This window comes from Hypanus sabinus, chromosome 5, assembly GCF_030144855.1.
Source record: "Hypanus sabinus isolate sHypSab1 chromosome 5, sHypSab1.hap1, whole genome shotgun sequence".
Classification (NCBI taxonomy): domain Eukaryota; kingdom Metazoa; phylum Chordata; class Chondrichthyes; order Myliobatiformes; family Dasyatidae; genus Hypanus; species Hypanus sabinus.
The window spans coordinates 23378783-23400602 of record NC_082710.1 but is presented as its reverse complement, the minus strand read 5'-3'; the positions used below and the strand labels follow the sequence as shown (position 1 = coordinate 23400602).

Sequence of the window (21820 nt, the reverse complement as noted above, 5' to 3'; positions counted from 1 at the left end):
ATCATGCAAATAATAGAAAAAGTAAACAAGTAAAACACAGACCATGAAGTGTCACCAAAATGAGTCCACAGCCATGGAGCCAGTTCAGCGGTAAGGCAAGTGAAGCTGGTCTCGGATCCTGTTGGCTGCAGATCCTAGCTGCGGCGTCCGTTCAGTGCTAAGGAGAATGAGGCTGGTCCAGGAGCCTGACAGCAGAAAGGCAACAAGTGCCTCAAGGTGGACCCAGGACTCCTGCACCATCCACTCTATGGTAGCAGCAGGAAGAGAGGGAGAGGGGTCAAACCCAGTCAAATGGGATGGGCTCAGGTGGCGGTCGGAACTCAAATGAATGTCTTTCTGTGACATTTACAAGCAGAGTCAGGTCCCTTTGAACATCAATATTATCCAGTTGTCATGTTTAATAAAATATTCTGCAAAGTGGATGACCTGACATTTTTCCTATTATATATTCATCTGTCATGTTCTTGCTTATTCACTGAGTTTGTCTTTATCCATGGCAAATCTCTTTATAACCATCTCTCTATGCATGACTCCAGCTAGTTTTATATCATCAGCATATTTGGAAATAATACTCAGTGGCCACTTTATTTGGTACACCTGAACACCTGCTCATTAATACAAATACCTAATCAGCCAATCATGTGGCAGCAACTCAATGCATAAAAGGGTGCAGATATGGTCAAGTAGTTCAGTTGTTGTTCAGATCAGAACAACATCAGAATGAGGAAGAAATGTAATGTAAGTGACTTTGACCACGGAATGTTTAATGTTGACAGATGGGGTAGTCTGAGGCAACGTCCACACGAGACCAGTTAAGTTTGTAAACACTGGTTTTGTGTAAAAACGATAGGCGTCCACATTATACATTTTTAAAAATATCTCTGTCCACATTGAAACGGATATTTCGGCCAATCTCTTTCTACTGTGCATGCACAGAACACATCTACTGAAAACAAGCCACATGTTTGGTGTCGAATCTCGCTGTGTTTGTTCAATTACAGATGAGAAAAACTTAAAAGATGGACAGCTTTTGGCTGTCACGCAGGAGGACTTAAAAGTAAAACAAAACAAATACTGGAGCGTATGGAAGCAACCGATAGGGAGTTCACGGACAGTATGACCCGGCTGATGATGAACATCGAAAAACTGATGAACTCTGTTGCATTAATAAAGCCCCTTGTTAAATGTATAAAACATGTCAGCATCAGTGTTATCTTGCATTTCCATACAATGTTACATTAGGCTGTTACACATCTATTGTCAGAGAAGTACTTGCATAAATAGGGAAACCACCTGCATACAAGCAAGGATAGAAAACAGGGCAAAGTGAATATACTTATTTATTCAATAAGTTATGGGTCAAAGTATTTGGTGAGTACATTTCTAACTCTTCTGTCTTCAGTCTCATTGCCATCTGTTCTGAAATTGTTAGGTTGCGTTCAAGAAAACAATGAAATGGTGCGCTGCTGTCACAATCTGTTCCGGCAAGTCATGATAGCATTTTCTCCGGTTACCCTGTCCACATAGATCTGCCCAAGCGGCATTTTCAAAATTACACACCCTGGAGAGTATTTCTGAAAATTTCTGGTTTCGGGGGACGAAAACACCATTTTAGTGTGGATGAAGGGTAAAAACGAAGAGAAAAAGCTTCGGTTATAGATTTATCCGGTATAGTTTGGACATTGCCTGAGTATCTCAGAAACTGCTGATCTCTTGGGATTTTCAGTCACAACAGTCTCTAGAGTTAACAGAGAACTGTACAAAAAGCAAAAAAAAACATCCAGTGAGCATGAATTTTGTGGGTGAAAATGCTTTGTTAATGAGCGAAGTCAGAGGAGAATGGCCAGACTGGTTCAAGCTGACAGGAAGGCACAGTAACTCAAATAACCAGACGGTGCAATAGTGATGTGCAGAGGACCATGAACATATACTCAATAGTAACTGAGTGGCCACTGGGTACATCCTGTACCTAATAAAGTGGCACTCACTGCATAGTTGGAGCCCAGCACATAGTTTGTGAATGGGTTTGGGCCAGATATCAATCCCAGTAGAAACACCTATTTACAGCCTACCAACCTGAGAACGACCTGTTTATTCCTACCTTTGTTTATTGTCTTTCTTTTTAATCAATCCACACAAGTTTAATTCCCCAATTCCACATATTTCACAGATCATAAACATGAGAATGAAACAAAACAGGTATGGGAGTAGGTCAAATGCCCCCAAGACTGCTCTACAATTGAAGGTTGATGTAATCCTGGTCTCAATAAACTAATTTCCATACTCCTTGACACACTCTGTTTAAGAGTTTCTGTCTCTTCTTTAAGTATATTAAATAACTCGGCATCCACAGCTTTCTAAGGTAGTGAATTCCAAAGGTTCACAACTACTCAGCAAAAAAAATTCTACTTGAAAAGTGTTACTTCTTCATTCTGAAACTATGTGCAATAGTTCAAGATACTCTTGCTAGGGAAAGAAATCGAAAAGCATCTACCCTGTCAGTCTCTTCCAAAATCTTAAGACTCAATGTTATCTTTCGTCAAAACTACAAACCTACAAATCTTTTACCCCAGGAATCCAGCCAATGACCTTTTGTAAAGAAGAGCTAATATGCAGATTCTGAAATTCTAAGCATCACACACAAAATGCAGGAGGAACTCAGCAGGCCAGCAGTGTCGATGGAAAAGAGTACAGTCGACGTTTTGGGCTGAGACCCTTCAGCAGGACTGGAGGAAAAAGATGAGGAGTAGAGTTGAAAGGTGGGGAAGGGGAGGAAGAAACACAAGGTGTTAGGTGAAATCAGGAGGGGTAGGGGTGAAGTAAAGAGCTGGGAAGTTGATTGGAGAAAGAGATAAAGGGCTGGAGAAGGGGGAGAGGACAGAAGGCCAAGGAAGAAAGAAAAGGAGGAAGGAGCACCAGAAGGAGGCGATGGGCCAGCAAGGAGATAAGGTGATGGGGGAGGGGGGAGGGGATGGGAATGGTGAGGGAGTGGGGAATTACCGGAAGTTTGACAAATCGATTTTCATGCTATTGTGGTGACCCACTTCCTTGCACACTCGAACCGGCTCACAAATAGCCAGCGCGCCAGCATACAGGCCAGTCCTAAAAGGGCGCCAGGTCTGCTTCACCAACAAAGGGAAAAGCTCGCGCGGGACTGTGAATACAACCTCCTACAGCATCTGCGCCCGGGGAGGGCAGGATCAGGGAGGCTTTAAAGTGAGACTGCGAAGTTTGAATAAAATCTTCTTTAACTGCAGTTTACCGACTCTGTATCGTTATTTTAGCGCTGTGTGTAGCACACCGCTACAATTGGTGACCCCGACGGTCGAAACGATATTTGGACCGGAGATGAACGACGCCACATCTGTTCATGCAGTTTCGTTAAAACTGCCAAACTTCTGGACGCTGAGACCTCACCTATGGTTCCAGCAAGCAGAAGCCCAATTCCACGATCGGCAGATAACCTCAGAGGACACACGTTACTACTACGTGGTGAGCTCCCTTGACCAGGAGACAGCCGGCCAGGTTGAGGAGTTCATACAGTCGCTCCTAGAGGACGGCAAATACACAGACTTCAAAGCCCTACTCATAAGGACTTTCGGACTCTCACGGCGCGAGCAAGCTGCCCTTTTACTGCACCTGGATGGTTTGGGGGACAGACCTCCATCGGCTTTAATGAATGAAATGTTGTCTCTGGCCAGCGGACACAAGCCCTGCCTCATGTTTGAGTAGGCATTCCTGGAGCAGCTGCCCGAGGACACACGCCTGCTGCTGTCCAACGCGGATTTCAGCGACCCCTGGAAGGTGGCAGCCCGGGCGGACTTGCTGTGGAACGCCAAGAAGGTGACTGAGGCGTCCATCGCACAGATCACCAGGCCACACTCTCAGCAGCAAACCAGACCCGGCCCGGCCACAGAGCCCACTAACCCCAGAGGCAGGGGTGGGGAGCCCAACGAACAATGGTGCTTCTACCACCAGCGGTGGGGCGCAGAAGCCCGCCGCTGATGGCTATGGCGGCTGGCCATCGGGATAGCCTCCTGTATGTGTGGGACAAGCGGTCGGGACACCGTTTTTTGGTCGACACCGGTGCCGAGATCAGCGTCTTACCTCCGACGAGTTACGACACCCGCAACAAGGCACCGGGTCCCCCCCGAGGGCCGTGAACGGCAGCACAATAAGGACCTACGGCACCCGTACGGTGCAGCTACAGTTCGGCTCCAGCCGTATCACATGGGACTTCACACTGGCCACTGTAGCCCAACCACTTCTGGGTGCAGATTTTTTGCGGGCTCACAGCCTACTGGTCGACCTGCCCAGGAAGAGACTGGTCCATGCCGAGACCTTTCAGACGTTCTCCCTGGGTGCAGCCCAGTTACCAGCCCCTCACCTCGACTCCATCACGCTGTCCGACAACGACTTCACCAGGTTCCTGGCGGATTTCCCATCGGTTCTGGCACTGCAGTTCATGGCAGCCATGCCCCGACACGGCATACAGCACCTCATCTCGACCCAGGGACCACCCCTCCACGCCTGTGCTCGAAGGCTTCCTCCGGACAAGCTCCGATTGGCGAAGGAGGAATTCAAGAGGATGGAGGAATTGGGGATCATACGGAGGTCCGACAGCCCATGGGCCTCCCCCCCGCACATGGTGCCCAAAGCAGCCGGGGGCTGGAGATCATGTGGCTACTACCGCAGGCTGAACAAAGTTACAACACCGGACCGCTACCCTGTGCCGCACATTCAGGATCTTGCAGCAAATCTGCACGGCTCACAGATCTTCTCCAAGGTAGACCTTGTCTGGGGATACCATCAAATCCCGATGCATCCGGACGATGTCCCCAAAACGGCACTCATCACCCCGTTCAGCCTTTTCGAGTTCATCCGCATGCCGCACAGACGTTCCAGCGGTTAATTGACGATGTGGTACGCAACCTGGACTTCGCTTTCATCTATTTGGATGACATCCTCATAGCCAGCAGCAGTCGTCAGGAGCATCTGTTCCACCTCCATCAACTCTACGCTTGACTGAGTGAATACGATCTAACAATCAACCCGGCCAAATGCCAATTCGGGCTCGACACCATCAACTTTCTGGGCCACAGGTTTACTAAAGATGGGTCAACTCCTCTGCCCGCTAAGGTAGACGCAGTTTGCCATTTTCCCCGACCCACCACAATCAAAGGCCTTCAGGAATTCGTGGGTATGGTAAATTTCTACCACCGCTTCCTCCCTTCAGCTGCCCGAATCATGCGCCTCCGTTCGCCCTGATGTCAGGTCCGGGCAAGGACGTTACCTGGGACGAGGAGTCAGCCGCCGCTTTCATTAAAACGAAAGAAGCCTTGGCAAATGCCGCGATGCTAGTACACCCCAGAATGGACGTCCCTACCGCCCTCACAGTGGATGCATCTAACACGGCAGTCGGTGGGGTACTGAAGCAACTCATCGTGGGTCGCTGGCAACCCCTGGCATTTTTCAGCAAACACCTGCGACTGCCCGAGCTCAAATACAGTGCTTTCGACCGGGAACTGTTGGCGCAATACCTGGCAATCCGGCATTTCAGGTACTTCTTAGAAGGTAGGTCCTTCACTGTGTTCACGGATCACAAGCCGCTTACCTTTACGTTCACGAAGGCGTCCAGACCCTGGTTGTCCCGCCAGCAGCACCATCTGTCCTACATCTCTGAATACACGACGGATGTCTGGCATGTCTTGGGTAAGGACAACGTCGTGACGGACGCGCTCTCTCGCCCCAACATTCATGCCCTTTCCCAAGTGGTAGACTTTGAGGTGCTGGCAGAGGCACAGCAGGCAGACGAAGAGATCCCTAGTTACAGAACCGCAGTTTCTGGTTTGCAGCTCCAGGACCTCCCCGTAGGCCCGGGTGAGAGGACCCTACTCTGTGACGTCACCACCGGCCAACCCCATCCCGTTGTCCAGGCAAACTGGCGGCGCCGTGTTTTCGACTCCATTCATAACTTAGTGCACCCCTCCATCAGGACAACCGTCCGGATGGTCACCAGCAGGTTCGTTTGGCATGGTCTCCGCAAGCAGGTCAATGAATGGGCCAAAACGTGCATGCAACGTCAGATGGCCAAGGTGCAGCGGCACACCAGAGCTCTGCCGCAGCAGTTCCACCCCACCCACCGGCGTTTCGACCACATTCATGTGGATATCGTGGGCCCCTGCCAGTGTCGCGCAGAGCGCAGCACCTCCTCACTATCGTGGACTGGTTCACCAGATGGCCAGAGGCGATCTCCTGCTTTGGTGTACCGGCCCACATTACCTCCGACAGAGGCGCCCAGTTCACCTCCAGCCTGTGGTCAGCTATGGCCAGCCTTTTGGGGACACAGCTGCACCACACAACTGCCTACCACCCACAGTCGAACGGCCTGGTGGAGCATTTCCACCGTCACCTAAAGTCGGCTCTCATGGCCCGCCTGCGAGGTGCTAACTGGGTGGTCGAGCTTCCCTGGGTCCTACTCCGCATCTGCACAGCGTCCAAAGACGATTTGCACACCTCGTCGGCCGAGTTGGTGTACGGCGCACCCCTGGTCGTCCCCGGGGAGTTCATATCAGCCCCAAGGGGGCACGACGAAGAACCCGCAGCAGTCCTGGGCAGACTATGCGAGAGGCTCGACAACCTGGTCCCCATACCCACTTCGCAGAATGGGCAGAACCCGACCTGCGTACCCAAAGACCTGCAGAACTGTAAGTTTGTGTTTGTACGAAGGGGCGGGCATTGGCCTTATGAGGGGCTCTTTACGGTGCTCAGGAACAACGGGTCCACGTTCGTGCTGGATGTTGGGAGGAGAGAGGAGGTTTTCACGGTGGACCAACTCAAACTGGCCCATGTGGATGTGGCGCAACCGGTCGTGTTGCCGGCACCGCGGCACAGAGGCCGACCTCCCAAACAGGGTCCGTCCCAGACTGTGGACATTGGGGGGAGTATCGCCGGTTCGGGGGGGGTTATGTGGCGACCCACTTCCTAGTGCACTCGAACCGGCTCACAAATAGCCAGCGCGCCGGCATAAAGGCCAGTCCCAAAAGGGCGCCAGGTCTGCTTCACTAACAAAGGGAAAAGCTCGCGCGGGACTGTGAATACGTGCCTCCTACAGTTTACCGACTCCATGTCATTATTTTAGCGCTGCGTGTAGCACACCGCTACACTATCAGGATGGAGACTACCCAGATGGAATATAAGGTGTTGTGCCTCTAACCAGAGTGTGGCCTTGTCATGACAGTGAAGGAGGCCATGGATAGATTTATCGGAACGGGAATGAGACACTTTCTCCATTTCAAGCACTTACTTCTTTAAATGTGAAAACAAAAACTATACAGGACACTCTAGGCGTGTCTTACTATCACCCTAAAGAGTTGCATCAGTATTTCTCTACTTCTCAACGCTTCACCGGTGTTCCAATACTTTTTTGTGTTTCATGTACTAGGGTCCCAAAGCTTTTTATACCACTGTATTTTGAAGTTGCACTACATTTAAATAATAGTTTGATTACCTACTTTTCTTTCCAGAGTAGATAACCTTACATTTTGACTTCATCTGCTATTTCTTGACCACTCTGTCCTTTTACAGGTTGTGTTCTAGCGTTTTGTCACAATTTACATACCCATCAGTCTTTGCGCCAGCAAAAACACTTGATTCAGATCATTACATTAACCTCCAGTGTGGAGCATTATCAATAGCCTTTCAAAAATCTATATATACTACATCAACTAGTTCTTTCATGTCTATTCTACTAGACACATCCTCAAAAAGACAAACAGAAGCTCCTTGTGTAAATTCATCCTATACAGAAATTCTACTGCAAAATGCTTGTGTGCGTCTTACAAGTGAACTGAAGCCATAAGTCATTTGAACTCCCTCAGTCTGTGGGTTATATAAAAACTTCAATAATCTGGTTTACCAGGGACTTTGGTGGTGCTGAACCAGCAGTTTCCCAACCAGTGAATGTTAATGTATTAATATCCCAACACTTTTAATTCACCTTAAAAATGTTACACATTATATTCCAGGAATTATTTATATTGGGCTGAGTGCGGGCCAGTGGGACTAGGTGAATGTAAGCGTCGGCACGGACTAGAAGGGCCGAGATGGCCTGTTTCCGTGCTGTAATTGTTATATGGTTACAGGAATTTTCCAGGAATACAATACAGCAACCATGAGAACACAACCATAAGAACATGAAAGTCGCATGAACACAGGGATGGGACTTGTGAAGAGTGGTGACAAGTGATGATTGATTCGGTGGTTTGAGCTCATGCTAATGTATTGGCTCACTTACTGGAGCATTTTATATCAATGGAGTGGGTATAAAAGTAGAACAGTCAGTGGGCTCAGTGGGTGTTTACCGAGGCCTCACTGATGGGCTGGATCACAAACTTCGCCACAGATTGGCAGAATGGGATGTTCACTGCAGTGAAGGGAGCCCATGTACATCTAGATAAGCATTTTAATGCTTGCTTTGTTCTGTCCTAATAAATGAAGTTTGAAACAGGGAAGGGAAATTTATATCTTTCTGTCTTACCAGTGGATCACGAACCATTAAGCATAACAATGTTGTAAGGAAATTTGTTGATCTGGTCTTTGTCATAATTTTTGACATTTGGAATCTCCTGAGTATTCAATTGCGTACCCTTTCTCAACAAGTAGTTGACCTTGATCTCTCAATCACTCCCTTAAACTAACGGTAACTCTCCCCATATTCCAACATGGCACACTCCATCAAATGAAGCTCCAAACCCTACTTCTTACCAGCAACACCACATTTTACTGTCTTGACCCTCCAACCTGCAGACTCTCACCAATCTGTCCTCTTCCCTGGGAACAGCCAGAGTTTCTCTGCTAGGTTCATATCAAAGGTAGAGAAATGGTTTTTTTGAAAAGCAATTCATTTTGCACACAATGGCATAGGTATCATTGATTTAAAATATACAGAACGGAATTGGTAAGTTCAGAAATGGGCTCATGCAGATGTACATAGTGGCACAGAGGAGCACAGGACCAGTGAAAGCAAAAGACAGATTCCGAAAAGAGCAAAAATGCAACAGTAAAATGCAACATCAACTTTAAAACAGGATTTTTAAGAAAATAACAAATTATAACAAAGAGACAAAACTAAAATCATAACATGACCACAAACTTACGAAAGGATTGAACAAGATAGTTTCCAGTAAGAATGAGAGTACTGTGTCACAAATAAATGCAAGATATTTAGAACAGAAGAGAAAAAACATCATGTACAGTGATATGTAAAGAACCCTGGAAGTTACTTCCAATATTGGATAATATAGAATCTATATTAGTAACAAAATTCAGATCATATAGATGAAACAATAAAGAGTTGGAAGAACATTGTAATGTGAATAAACTTGATTAGATGTGTTTGTATGGTGGTAATCAGTGAAGGAGATCTTATATTTCATCCAAATGACGTCCTTACTCATGTCAAGTTTTTAAGTTCTTCAAAATGTCTATCTAAAACATGTTACCTCAGTGAATCATTTGTTCAAGAAATTTCATGACGTTTTAATACCAGTGAGATAAAGTGGTAAGCTCACCACTTCCAGTACCATCTAGTTGTGACAATATACACCCCTGCTACTATCGAACCTCGTATTTTGTATACTGGTTTGAATACTCAGATTTCAATGCTAACAAAAACTCTATCATCTGAAGATCTCTTTCCAAGAGAAACGTATTTCCCTCAAAGCCAAAAAGAGAAAACACCAGTCACCAACAATGCCTTACAGAAATTTCTGTGACCTTGAGTCTGAATACAAAGTCAGCTAAGGGACCTCCAGGAAAAAGTTTCTTCAACAGTTTCTCATGGTCAAGGATGATTTGCTTCCACTCCAGCTCTGAATTCTGAGGTGGCCGATGAGCCCAATATGGGATCCACACATTTACCATGGCTGAGGTAAGAGACACTAGATTGGCAAAGGAGTAGAGCTCTTTCTGCTCATTTTTTTGCTGAACCTCCTAAAACTCAACAAAAAGAATTGAATTACTCAGTATCATCCTGGATGCTCCTTCTCCAATTTGAGCAATCACGTCCCAAAGGTAGCCATGAGTCAGTGAAAGTGTTACTTTTTATTAAAGAAGCCTTTAAGGACACAAATTTAATGTTCCCATTGTCCTTTACACAATCTTTTTTTTTATTTGAGGTCACTGTGGAATGCATATTTCAGGAATCTGCCTTTTGGGATGTCATTACAGCAAGCTATTTTATACATGCGACCCAAAGGTGTGCAATTTAGGAGGTTAACTGACAGCTATAAATTGCCACATTTAGTGTGAGTGGCAGAATTAATGGGAATGTGAGGAGAAAAGGCAACAGGGAAGTGAGTGGCTCTACGAACTGGCATAACATCATATTCCTGAGGGAAATATGGGATATGAGACATGAATTCCTTCAAAAACTATATGTAATTCCCAAATACATGTAAACATTTTGTAGTTTCTTATGAAAATGTAGACAAGAATCTCACTTGAAAGATTCTGAATTCACTGGAATCATACAAATCTCAGGCTCAGCTGGAAAGTGGAGAGTAAGTGCATTACAGATGCCAGTTATAAGAGGAGAAGGATTAATCTCTTCTAATCCCACCCCACCCCCAATTCAGTGGTATTATCAGAAACAAAAAAAAATTAAATAACCACCAAGTCAAAGCTTAATGTGACCAGCTACACAAATATACTATCAAAAAGAGCCAGAGGATGGGTATTCTATATTCTAACTCACCAAACCCTTCCTACTTTTAACAAGTGACAAACCATGGTGTGAATAAATACTCACTGCTTGCCTGAATACGTGCACTTTCTGACAATGCTATAAACTAACATCAACACCATCCAATACAAAATTAGTACTCCATCCACCACCTTAAAACATTCCCTCCTTTCAATGCAGTAATTCACCGTGACATCTTTCACTGCACCTCTCAAGCCTGTACCTTCAAGAATCAAATAAAGGCAACAAGTGTACAGAAAAACATCCTCCACAAATGCATTCCTATCCTGACCCTTTCATTACTGTTACTGGAGACAGAATTCTGGACCACTACACACCATCTGTGTAGAAGCAGCATCACAATAGAATATACAATTAATAATGTGACTTCCCATGGATTAAAGTACAGTGAAAGAACAGGAAAAATCTGTTCCATATTTTATGTTCACCTTTCTAGTACATTTGTGTTTTCTCACATTCACTTAAAAGCTAACTTCTTCAAAATAGCCATAGGTATTGCAAAATTTACACAATACCGAAGAACATATTTCCATTTAAAACTTAACCATTCATAACCTTTTACATTGGACTATGTTAGCTAAGTAGGTATTTTTGAAGAGTAACTAGTAAAATTATACTGGCAGGCATATCAGTCAAATTCTAAATCGGCAGAACATCTGTTTTAACTGTTTCTCATATGTTGTCCAAGTCAACAAGAAAACTTTATAAAACATGCAGTGGAATATTTTATGTCCAATTGAGAAGACAAACAGGAGATCTTTCGATGTTACTCTACATCTGGAAGATGTGACAATGCAGCATCTCTTCCACCTTACACTGAAGAGACATTACTAAGCCAAGACTGACATCTTAGGATCCCATGCAGCAAACTGTACTAAAGCCAATAAAGCAAAATAATCACATACTTGTGACATGATACTCTGCCAAATTACACATCTGAATCTTGGCATTCAAACTATGGCAGGTTGGCTCAGTTGAGAACACACTCATTAAAACCACTAAAATCAGATTGAAAGCAGAATGTAAAAATCAAACACAGATTTACAAATCCTGCCTTTTGCAGACATACTTCTTGGCACCAGTCATCTCACAAGAAAATGTCACATTTCAAGGTGTCACCCTTTTAAGAATCGAATTTAGTGAATGCTGATAACTTCCATTTCAGCTTAGAAGACATTCAGATTAGGAGACTTAATTTTCTTTTTTGGTGTAACCACTGAGCAAAAAAATCATCATGTAAGCCACAATCTCATATTGCAAACCACAGGAATTACCAAGCTTTCACTTGTTTGTGGCATGAACCAATCAAATTGCCTCTAAAATTCTGTTTAATTAGTCTGAGATACCATCTTGAAGTTTCACCCAGTGAAAATTTGTAAACGAAATGTTTAAAAGAATCTCACGGAAAAAAGAATCTTTGAAAAATCACATTGAAAAATCATAGAATTGCTTGTGTTAATGTGGAAAATTTTTCTCTTTACAAGCAACAGGAGCTACACATCAATAATTTGTTCGAACTATGTCATGTTAACTTTGCTTCATCTGCTGACTTTAACTTCCACATTAGAGACTTAAGCACAAAAGCTTTAAGTAAAACTTATTAGCAGAACTATTGAGGGTACCTGTTGTCTAAAAGGTTTTTTAACAGAGGAAAGTAAAACCTAGGTTCCAGCTGCCCTTTAGGGTGGATGCAAAAGTGCGCTGCACAACAAATGGGCCTCAAGATGTATCTGATAGCCTGTCTCAATTAACGACCTGCTTCTGTGAGATATAGGCCAAATACATGCTACTCCCTGCCTGCATTTACCTGCAGGAAGATCCTGAAGCTCACTGCTAATCAGCAAGTATCTATGAAGCAACGGGTTTTCCAACAAGGAAAAGTATGCCCTGCCCTTCCTGAGAAGCACTTTGCTAGCCAGCTAAGACATATCCCTCAGCCTGCCAGTTGTCAACATTGTCAAACAATTGGAATATTAATATCTGACATCCATAAAGATTCTAAAGTATTCAAAAATGAAAAATATTACAAGTAAAATAACTCAATTTTAAAACTACTTTAAATAAAATCAATGAAATTCACTAGAAAATGCTTAAACTATTTTTTTCCAGTTTAAGTTCATAATTAATTCAAAGAAGTGTTAATTATTTTAAATAACTCTCACATATACATCTTTTTTTCCACCTGGTACTGGTTTAGCACTCATAGTCGACTATATTACCACTGGAAAAATGAAAGATGTTCTGCCCCTGGAGTACATGAGAATAAATATTGCTGTACTATCTAAAGGACAGTGTTGAAAGTCTTTTAGCCAGTCAGGGGCTTCTGTGTTTAGGTTGATGCCTCTCAAAAGTGACTCAATTGCTAACCAGCTCTTCAATACAAAAAAAGATACGCACAACTTATATAATGGGTTCCTTGACAATATTTCAAAGAGCAGTAGAGTTCACGAATAGTTGTCTTTCAATCAATATTAGTAGTAAAAATAGATTTTATTATTATATTGGTGGTTGTGGGAACATATCAAATGCATATATTCTGCCATATTGCAACATTATACTTTATTATTTCCTCCTTTCCCATCTGTAAAACCACAGTTTCTGTTATATGCCAAGAACATTTCCACTTCAATGGTATGGACATAATTGTCTACTTCCTTCTTACTCTCCTCCAACCACAACATCTAACTTGGGCTCCTACTAAGGAAATAGAAATGCTAATGGAAGAATAATTTTCTGTTATAACCAAACCTAATTTTTCTGGTATAATGAGACTGCAAGCCTCAAATATTGGGGCTTTTTGGGTTTTGATCAAAATTGAGGTTAATTTAAAGGTTACTCAAAGAAAGTATTTACTGGCCATGACCATGGAGTAATCAGTCATAATAAATATACAATAAAGTTCAAATAAACGTTGTTATCAAAGTACATATATGTCACAGCATGCGGAGATTCATTTTCCTGTGGGTATAGTCAGCAAATCCGTAGAATAGAAACTATAACAGGATCAATGAAAGATCAACAAGAGTGCATAAGTCTTGAACTTGGACTTGTACAGACTTTCCACTCCACACCTATCTTGCTGATACCAGATTAAAACAGCGTCAAGCAGTGGAGTGGGGAGAGAAAGGGGAGTAAAACTGAATCCTTTCAAAGGTTGCAATCATAATGAACATAAAGAAAAATGGCTATGGTCATCATAAAATTGGTATGATACCCACGGGATAGTTACTAGAGATTGTCAAGTAAATCTTCCATAACTAAACCAAATTTTTTAGTTGCTTTATTAAAGACTAAAAGTTGCCTAGCAATAATTCACAATTCTCCACCAATGAAGCAGCCTAAATAGGCTCCAAACCACAAGGTGTGTAGACATGGAAAATAATACCGGTGCTACGTAAATCTCTGATAAAGACGATTTGTGATTCGAGGGAAATTAGTTCACATTTATTTTCCTTTTCAATAACAGTACTATCCTTGATACTTACAACATAATAATTCTGGAGTAAATTAGATCTGGCATATTAATAAGCAGTTTATGAACTCTTTGTAATTACCTGTTTTCTGCATTAATTACTCATAAAATGTGGTCTGATCTTCATCTGAGTCACAATAATAGAGAAACACAATTGGCCTGAACTAATATCACACAATTAATTGTACTTTTCATGTCTTTATTGAACACATTGTTTAATCATTCACTGTTCAGGCTGGAAAATTTAATAACTGATTGAGCCTCCTTTAGTACCAATAACCTTCAGCAAACATTTCCTGTAGCTGCTGATCAGACTTGCACAACATCGAGGAGGAATTTTAGACCATTCCTCCATACAAAATTGTTTCAGTTCATCAATATTTTTGTGATACTTTGTGGAAGCAGCCCTCTTCAGGTCATGCTACAACATCTCAATTAGGTTAAGGTCTAGACTCTGACTTGGCCATTCCAAAACACAAATTTTCTTTTTAAACCATTCTGTTGATCAACTCTTGTGCTTCGAATCATTGTCTTGTTGCATCATCTAACTTCTATTAAGCTTCAGGTGACAGACCACTACCCTGACATTCTCATGTAAATTGTCTTGATACAATTTCAAATTGATTGTTCCCTCAACAATTGCTAAACAAAACCTAAGGCAGCAAAGCAGCCCCAAACTCTGATGCTCCTTCCCCCATGCTTCACAGTTGGGATGAGGTGTTGGTGTGCAGTGCCAAAAAGATCTGCCAGAAAGTTTAACTTTTGTCTCATCTGTTCACAGAACATTGTCCCAGAAACATTGTGGGACATCCAAGTGGTCTTTTGCAAATATTACATGCACAGCAATGTTTTTTTTGGAGAGCAGTTGTTTCATCCATGGTGTCCTTCCATTCTTATTAAGTGTTTTTCTTATAGAGGACACATGATCAGAGACGTAAGCAAGTTCTAGAGATTTCTGCGGGTCTTTTGTTATTATCCTTGGGTTCTTTTTCACCTTCTTCAGCACTGTATGTTGTGCTCTTGGTGTGATCTCTGCAGGATGCCCACTCTTATGGAAAGTAGCAACAGTACTGAGTTGCCTCCATTTGCAGACAATTTCTCTTACTGTGGTCTGACAAGCACTCAGGTCTTTAGAAATGCTTCTGTAGTTTTTTCCAGCTTCATGCATCTCTACAATTCTCCAAAAGCTGTTTTGATTGAGGCATGGTACATATAAACAGATCTTTCTTGATAAGAGCAGACTCGTCAGTAACCTGACTGTATGATTTTTTTTTATATATACCTCTACAACCCACATCTCCAATCTCATCTCATTGATTGGAACACCTGACTCCAAATAGCTTTTGTAAAAGGCATTACCTAAGAGGTTCACATACTTTTTTGAACTTGACTATGACTGTTTAAATGGTAAGCTGAGTATCGATGAGAAAAAAGTGTAATTGTTTATGTGGTATTAGTTTAGGCAGATTTGGTTTGTCTATTATTATGACTTAGATGAAGATCAGACCACATTTTATGAGAAATTAACGCAAAAAAGGTAATTGCAAAGAGTTCATGAACTTTTTCTTTCAACTGTACCTAATTGTAAAAGGCATGATAAATGGCCTGATCTCCAAGGATTTCTGCTGCCACTGAAATACAAAGACGAAGCCATAGTGCTGTTTGAGCACAAAATGGCAGGAGAGGGTCAACCTCAGGAAGGACAAGGATGTGAGGCTCAAATTTGATGAATCCTATTCTCATCTGAACTGCCAGATTTTTCCCCACACTAAGACAAAAAAAATTAGAGGTTAAAAGGATTTAAGGAGCTGCTAAGTAACAGCAGGTCCAGTTGCTAGACAGATAAATTTTACAAGAGCAAGTTTGCAAAGGGGGTATGATAGAGAAGCTAATAAAAAATTGTCTTATAGCAACACCTGCACTGCAAGCTTTGTTATTTAGTGCATTCTAGTTCTGCAGGACATGATGCAGATAGAAACAGTCAAGCAACAAGAAGTAATAATTAGCTGACGTTTCTGAAAATTGAAAAATCTTGATGCACCTTCCAGCTGTTTAAAGCTCAAATTCTCACCTTTCCCCATTATTAATATAAACAAATCACTCAAAACCAAGCTTGGAATACTTCCTCATTCATTAAAGTATTTGCTACACTCTGACTGAAAATGCAAAATAAAAAAACTGTCAGGCACCTCAAAACATGTAGATATCCAAACATAACTGATGATTCCGGATTAAAAAACCCGATGAGTTGCTCAGAGCATTTCAAAATGAATCTAAAAATACCACCAATGCTTTCTTTATAACTGAAGCCATATGTTTCAGTGATATGAAACCAAAACTGCAGTAAAATGGGAGTGTATGTGCTACGAGACTTACCTTTTAGTCGTTCTAGTAGATCAATCTGTCCAGCAGAAGCCAGAGCCAGAGCTTCATCTTCAATGCTACCCTGCAGTTGCTTCAGGACTTCCTGCAGCACGAAGTGAAGCACAATCAGAATGGCTATAAACATAACAAAACCCAACGTACAAGATAGGCTGCACACTGCAGAGCAGCCATACACTGGAGCCTCCAACTGCACACTACACCAGCAAGAGGAGTTGCAACAGAACTCATTTGTGGCCTCCTCATGTTTCTACTTCCAGAGGAAACAGAGGTTAAATCTAGAACCAACAATTCATATATTTACAATGAATCAGCACTTGAAGATGATCTTCACTGCTTTGGCTGCTACTAATTTATCTATAAATTTAGTTACAATTTGAACTGGCCATACTGCTACTGTACCAATACTTCCAGTTCCTTTGTATAATGCTACACTGTGTTCTGATGCTTTCCTTAATTACCCATAAATTGTTATGTGAGGTGAAGGAAAAAATATTCCTAATACATTTCTGGCAAAATACATACCCAAAATACAAGCAAGAACCTACTGAAGGAACTCAGCAGATTAAGCAGTTTCTGTGGGGGAGGGGAAAGGAAGTTCTCAACATTTCAGGTTCTTCCCCTGCTTCTAACACCCCCCCCCCCCTCACCCCCACAGGTACTGCTGAAACCTCTGAGCTCCTTCAGCTGATTGATTGCTGCTCCACATTCCAGCATTTGCAGTCTCTTGGGTCGCTGTCTGACAGAAATACAATTCATTTACAGCTGAAAATAATCAAACAGGCTGTTGGATTACTGTTTTCGTATCAAGAGAATGAGGATACAAATGGGTGAAAAGCCCTACTTAGACCACACCGGAGTACTGTGAATAAATCTGCGTACCAAACTGTGAGAAACTTATCAATCAGGATTGAGCACAGGGGTGTTCCTACTGGACCAGCACCTCAATGAGTATAACATTACCATAATCTAGGTTCAGTGTGATGCGATGAAAATTTTCAAGACATTAAGGAGAAATGATAAGAGTAAAGAGAAATGAGTTCCATTTTAAGGAAGATCAGAATCAGGGTCATTGCATAAAGAATAAGGAAACACATCTACTTGCAAAGAGTGGTAGAAGTTTGGAATTCTTCTTGGGTATTAAAAGGATTGACAAGATATGAAGTACATGCATTGGGGCAGAGGGCTGTATCTCAAATAACAGTGAGTCGGAGTACATGAAGGATATAGAGAGTCTGGTGACATAGTGTCATGACAACAAACTTTCCCTCAATGGTAGCAAAACAAAAGAGCTACTCACTGATTGCAGGAAATTTTGTCGTGCATATGCTCCTGTCTACATCAACAGTGCTGAGGCTGAGAGTTCTATGCTCACAGGAGTAAACACCAATTGGCCATTTTGGTCCAAGCATGTACGTGCCATGGCTAAGAAAATTCACCAATACCTTGACCTCCTCAAGAAACGAATGAAATTTGTCATTTCCCCTTTAACCCTCACCAATTTTTATCAATACACCATACAACACATCCTATCTGAATCCATCATGACTTAGTACGGCAACTGCTCTGAAAGCAGGTGACATGGCAGTGGAGCAGTTAACGCAGACAGTAAGGTCGAAGTTCAATTCTGACACAATATGTAAGGACTCTGTACGTCCTCTGTGTGGAATGCACGAGTTTTCTCCGGATACTCCAGTTTCCATCCACAATCCAAAGACCATTGTGAACCGTAGATCATTGTAAACCGTCCTGAAATTAAACTAGGGTTAAATCAGGGGTTGCTGGGCATCGTGGCTCAAAGGGTCAGAAGGGCCTATTCCGTGCCGTACCACAATAAGTAAATAAACAAACAAACAAGCAAGACTGCAAGAAACTGCAGAGTCGTGGACACAGCTCAGCACATCATGGAAGCCAGCTTCCCCTCCATGAATTCAGTCTACACTTCTTGCTGCCCCAGGAAAGAAGCCAACTTAATCACACATCCCACCCATCCTGGACATTCTCTTTTCTACCACCCTCCCACTTCCATCAGCAGAAGACACAAAAGCCTGAGGGGATCTACCACTAGACTCACCAAAGACAGCTTCTATCTTGCTGATTTAAGGCTATTGAACGGTCTCCTAGTATGGTAAAATGGTCTCATTATACTAGGAGACCTTACTATCTTCTTTTTGTGACCTTGCACCTTAATTTTTTGCCTGCAGTGCACTTTCTGTAACTTTATTCTGCATTGTTACCTTATACAGTACTACCTCAATGCACTGTTGTAATGAAATTATCTTTATGGACGTACGAAAGACAAGTTTTTCACTGTACTTTGGTTCTTGTGACAACTACAAACCAATTCAATCCAATACTCTGATGAAAGATCGTCCATGATTTAATGGATGAGAGTGTGTGTGATGATCTGCAAAGATTACCTATTTCCATTTCTTACATTCTTGTGACAAGGCAAAAACTAGCTTTGTATCACACCGGAGAACAAAAATTTATTTATGGATACTTACGTTAAATTCATATCTTAACTACATGCAATACTCAAGAAAGTTGGTTTCTTACTAAATCCAAGGAGATGCTTCTTCCCAAAAGCCACTTTCAGCAACAAAAGCTACTTTGATTCAAGGCTCATCATTTACATTATATTAATTTGTTCTAAAATACCAACATAAGAAGTGCTGTTGGAAAGTGATGCTTAAAACAGCACTTCTGCAATTAATCTGATTTGTAGGATATTAGGAAACCTCTCCATTACTCTTTTGCCAATGCTTGAAGATGAAATATTTGAAGCATACACTGTAAAGCTTTTTTCTTTCAGACTTCAGGATTTCCCAAAGGACTTTTCAGCCATTTGTGCAGAACAAGCACAAATACACAGCAACTTGAGGATTAAATTTTGACAGAATACAAAAGATAATTCCTGTTTTTTCTCTCCATATTGTGCATCTCTCACCTGCCCTGAGAGACCAGCCAAGGCCATGGATTAGCTTCCCATCTACAAGATTCACTCCCTACAGATGTCCCACTGAATTATGAATTTCAATTGGATAACCACTGGCATTCAACAAGTTACCATAAAAGATGGACCATTATTGTGGCAAATATGCAACATCAGAATTAATTTTTGAATGGAAAGAAAAATTACTAAATTTTCTGTGCAGAGGAACCTATGAATTCCTTCTTTGATATATTCAATGACTTAGCCTCTATTATGTTCTGTAATAAGGAAGTCTTACAACTATCAGGGAGGAGGTACAGGAGCCGAAAGACATAATGTTTTAGGAACAGCTTCTTCCTTCCACTATCAGATTTCAGAACAGTCCATGAACCTGTGTTAACTATCTCACTAGCTTTGTTCTCCTTTTGCACTATATGTTTTATTGTAATTTATATTATTTTTAATGTATTGTGCTATACTGCTGCTGCAAAACAACAAATTTCATGACATATGTCAGTAATAATAAACCTGATGCTAAACCCCCATCCAGGGAAGACATCCAGCCTTTCCAGTCATGTCAGAATTTGTATTTACATTTCAAGAGAGTCCTCTACTTTCTCAAAACTCCAGTGAATGCCAGGATACATGTCCCAATCTTTCTTATGACAGTCTTGCATCCAAGGAACCATACAGGTGTATTTTTGATTGTATTCTCTCTATCCAAATGTATTCCTACCTGGAAAGTAGATCAAAATTGCACACAATATTGATGATGTAGTCTCATGAAGGCCCCATATAATCACAGTGACACACCTTTGCTTCCATACTTCAAAACCACTCACAATACAGGCTGACATCATTTGCCCTTTTCAATGGCTTCTGCATTTGGATCCATAATTTCAGTGACTGGTATATTTAAGTCACCCATATTATTTGCATGTGGGTATTTCACAGCTTCTCACCATTTCTATAATACTGCATCTTTGTTTTCCTCCCAAAGTGGAAAACTTCACACTTATCCAGGTTATACCATACTTATCATATATTCACCCATCAATTGCTATTAGTATATTTGCATCTTCCTCATCTCTTCATCCCAAACAGATTGCATCATCAGCTCACTTAAAAATAATATATTGAATGATACCTCACTGGGCATTGCCTGCCACTGCAAGACCCACTTACTTCTACTCTCTGTTCTCTGGTTGTAAGACCATAAGGCCATAAGATAAAGGAGCAGATGCTGGCCATTTGGCCCATCAAGTCTGCTCTGCCATTCAATCATGGGCTGATCCAATTCTTCAAGTAATCCCAACTCCCCTGCCTTCTCCTCATACCTTTTGATGCTCTGGCTAATCAACAGTCTATCTATCTCTGCCTTAAATACACCCAATGACTTGGTCTCCACAGCCGCTCATGGCAAAAATTTCCACAGATTTACCACCCTCTGACTAAAGTAATTTCTCCACATCTCTGTTCTAAATGGACGTCTTTCAACCCTGAAGTCGTGCCCTCTTGTCCAAGACTCCCCTATCATGGGAAATAACTGCTATATTTAATCTGTTCAGGCCTTTTAACATTTGGAATGTTTCTATGAGATCCCCCTCATTCTCCTGAACTCTAGCCCAAGAGCTGCCGGACGTTCCTCACCTTTTCATTTCTGGAATAATTCTTGTGAATCTTCTCTGAATCTTCTCCAATGTCAGTACATCCTTTCTAAAATAAGGAGCCCAGAACTGCACACAATACGTCAAGTGTGGTCTCAAAAGTGCCTTATAGAGCCTCAGCATCCTTATCCTTGCTCTTATATTCTATACCTCTAGAAATGAATGCCAACCAACTTTCAACCCATGTGAATGTACATATCTCCCTGATACCACACACTTTATTTTTGCACACTGATTTCTCGGGTAGGATTTTATCAAAGGCCTTCTGAAAAGAAGCACTCCCAGAATAAAGGCAGCTCCTCTTCAAATCATACATAAAAGAGAGAGGAACCATCTAATCTTGGTTAACTGGGTAGTAAAATCAATTGCTGATTTTTGGTAGTAAACAACCAGTGGCAACAGTTAATCCATGCGTAAGTAAGGTTCCTCCTCACACTTTGTTTGTCACATCATGTGGCAATCTTGCCATTTCTTTAGCGTTTGTCTGTTTTACAATGCTGAGTTGCAAAGAACCGGCCGGATTCAAACCCAAGACCTCTTGTTCCTACATTCACCTGCGGATACCACTACACTACCGGTATAAACAATACATAAATGAA

At 42.1% G+C, this 21820-nt stretch overlaps 1 protein-coding gene across 16 annotated transcripts in view; it reads right to left on the bottom strand.

Annotated features, from left to right (window-relative positions):
- apc (APC regulator of WNT signaling pathway) overlaps nucleotides 1-21820 on the bottom strand; it is a 204977-nt gene that overhangs the window by 64817 nt on the left and 118340 nt on the right. For 15 of the 16 annotated variants that reach the window (XM_059969564.1, XM_059969561.1, XM_059969560.1 and 12 more), the window contains one exon: nucleotides 16614-16704. The exons of the other annotated variant lie outside the window; for it this stretch is intronic. In XM_059969564.1, the coding sequence (XP_059825547.1) occupies nucleotides 16614-16704 (91 nt within the window). The remainder of the gene's footprint in view (nucleotides 1-16613; nucleotides 16705-21820) is intronic. 16 annotated transcript variants of the gene reach the window in all.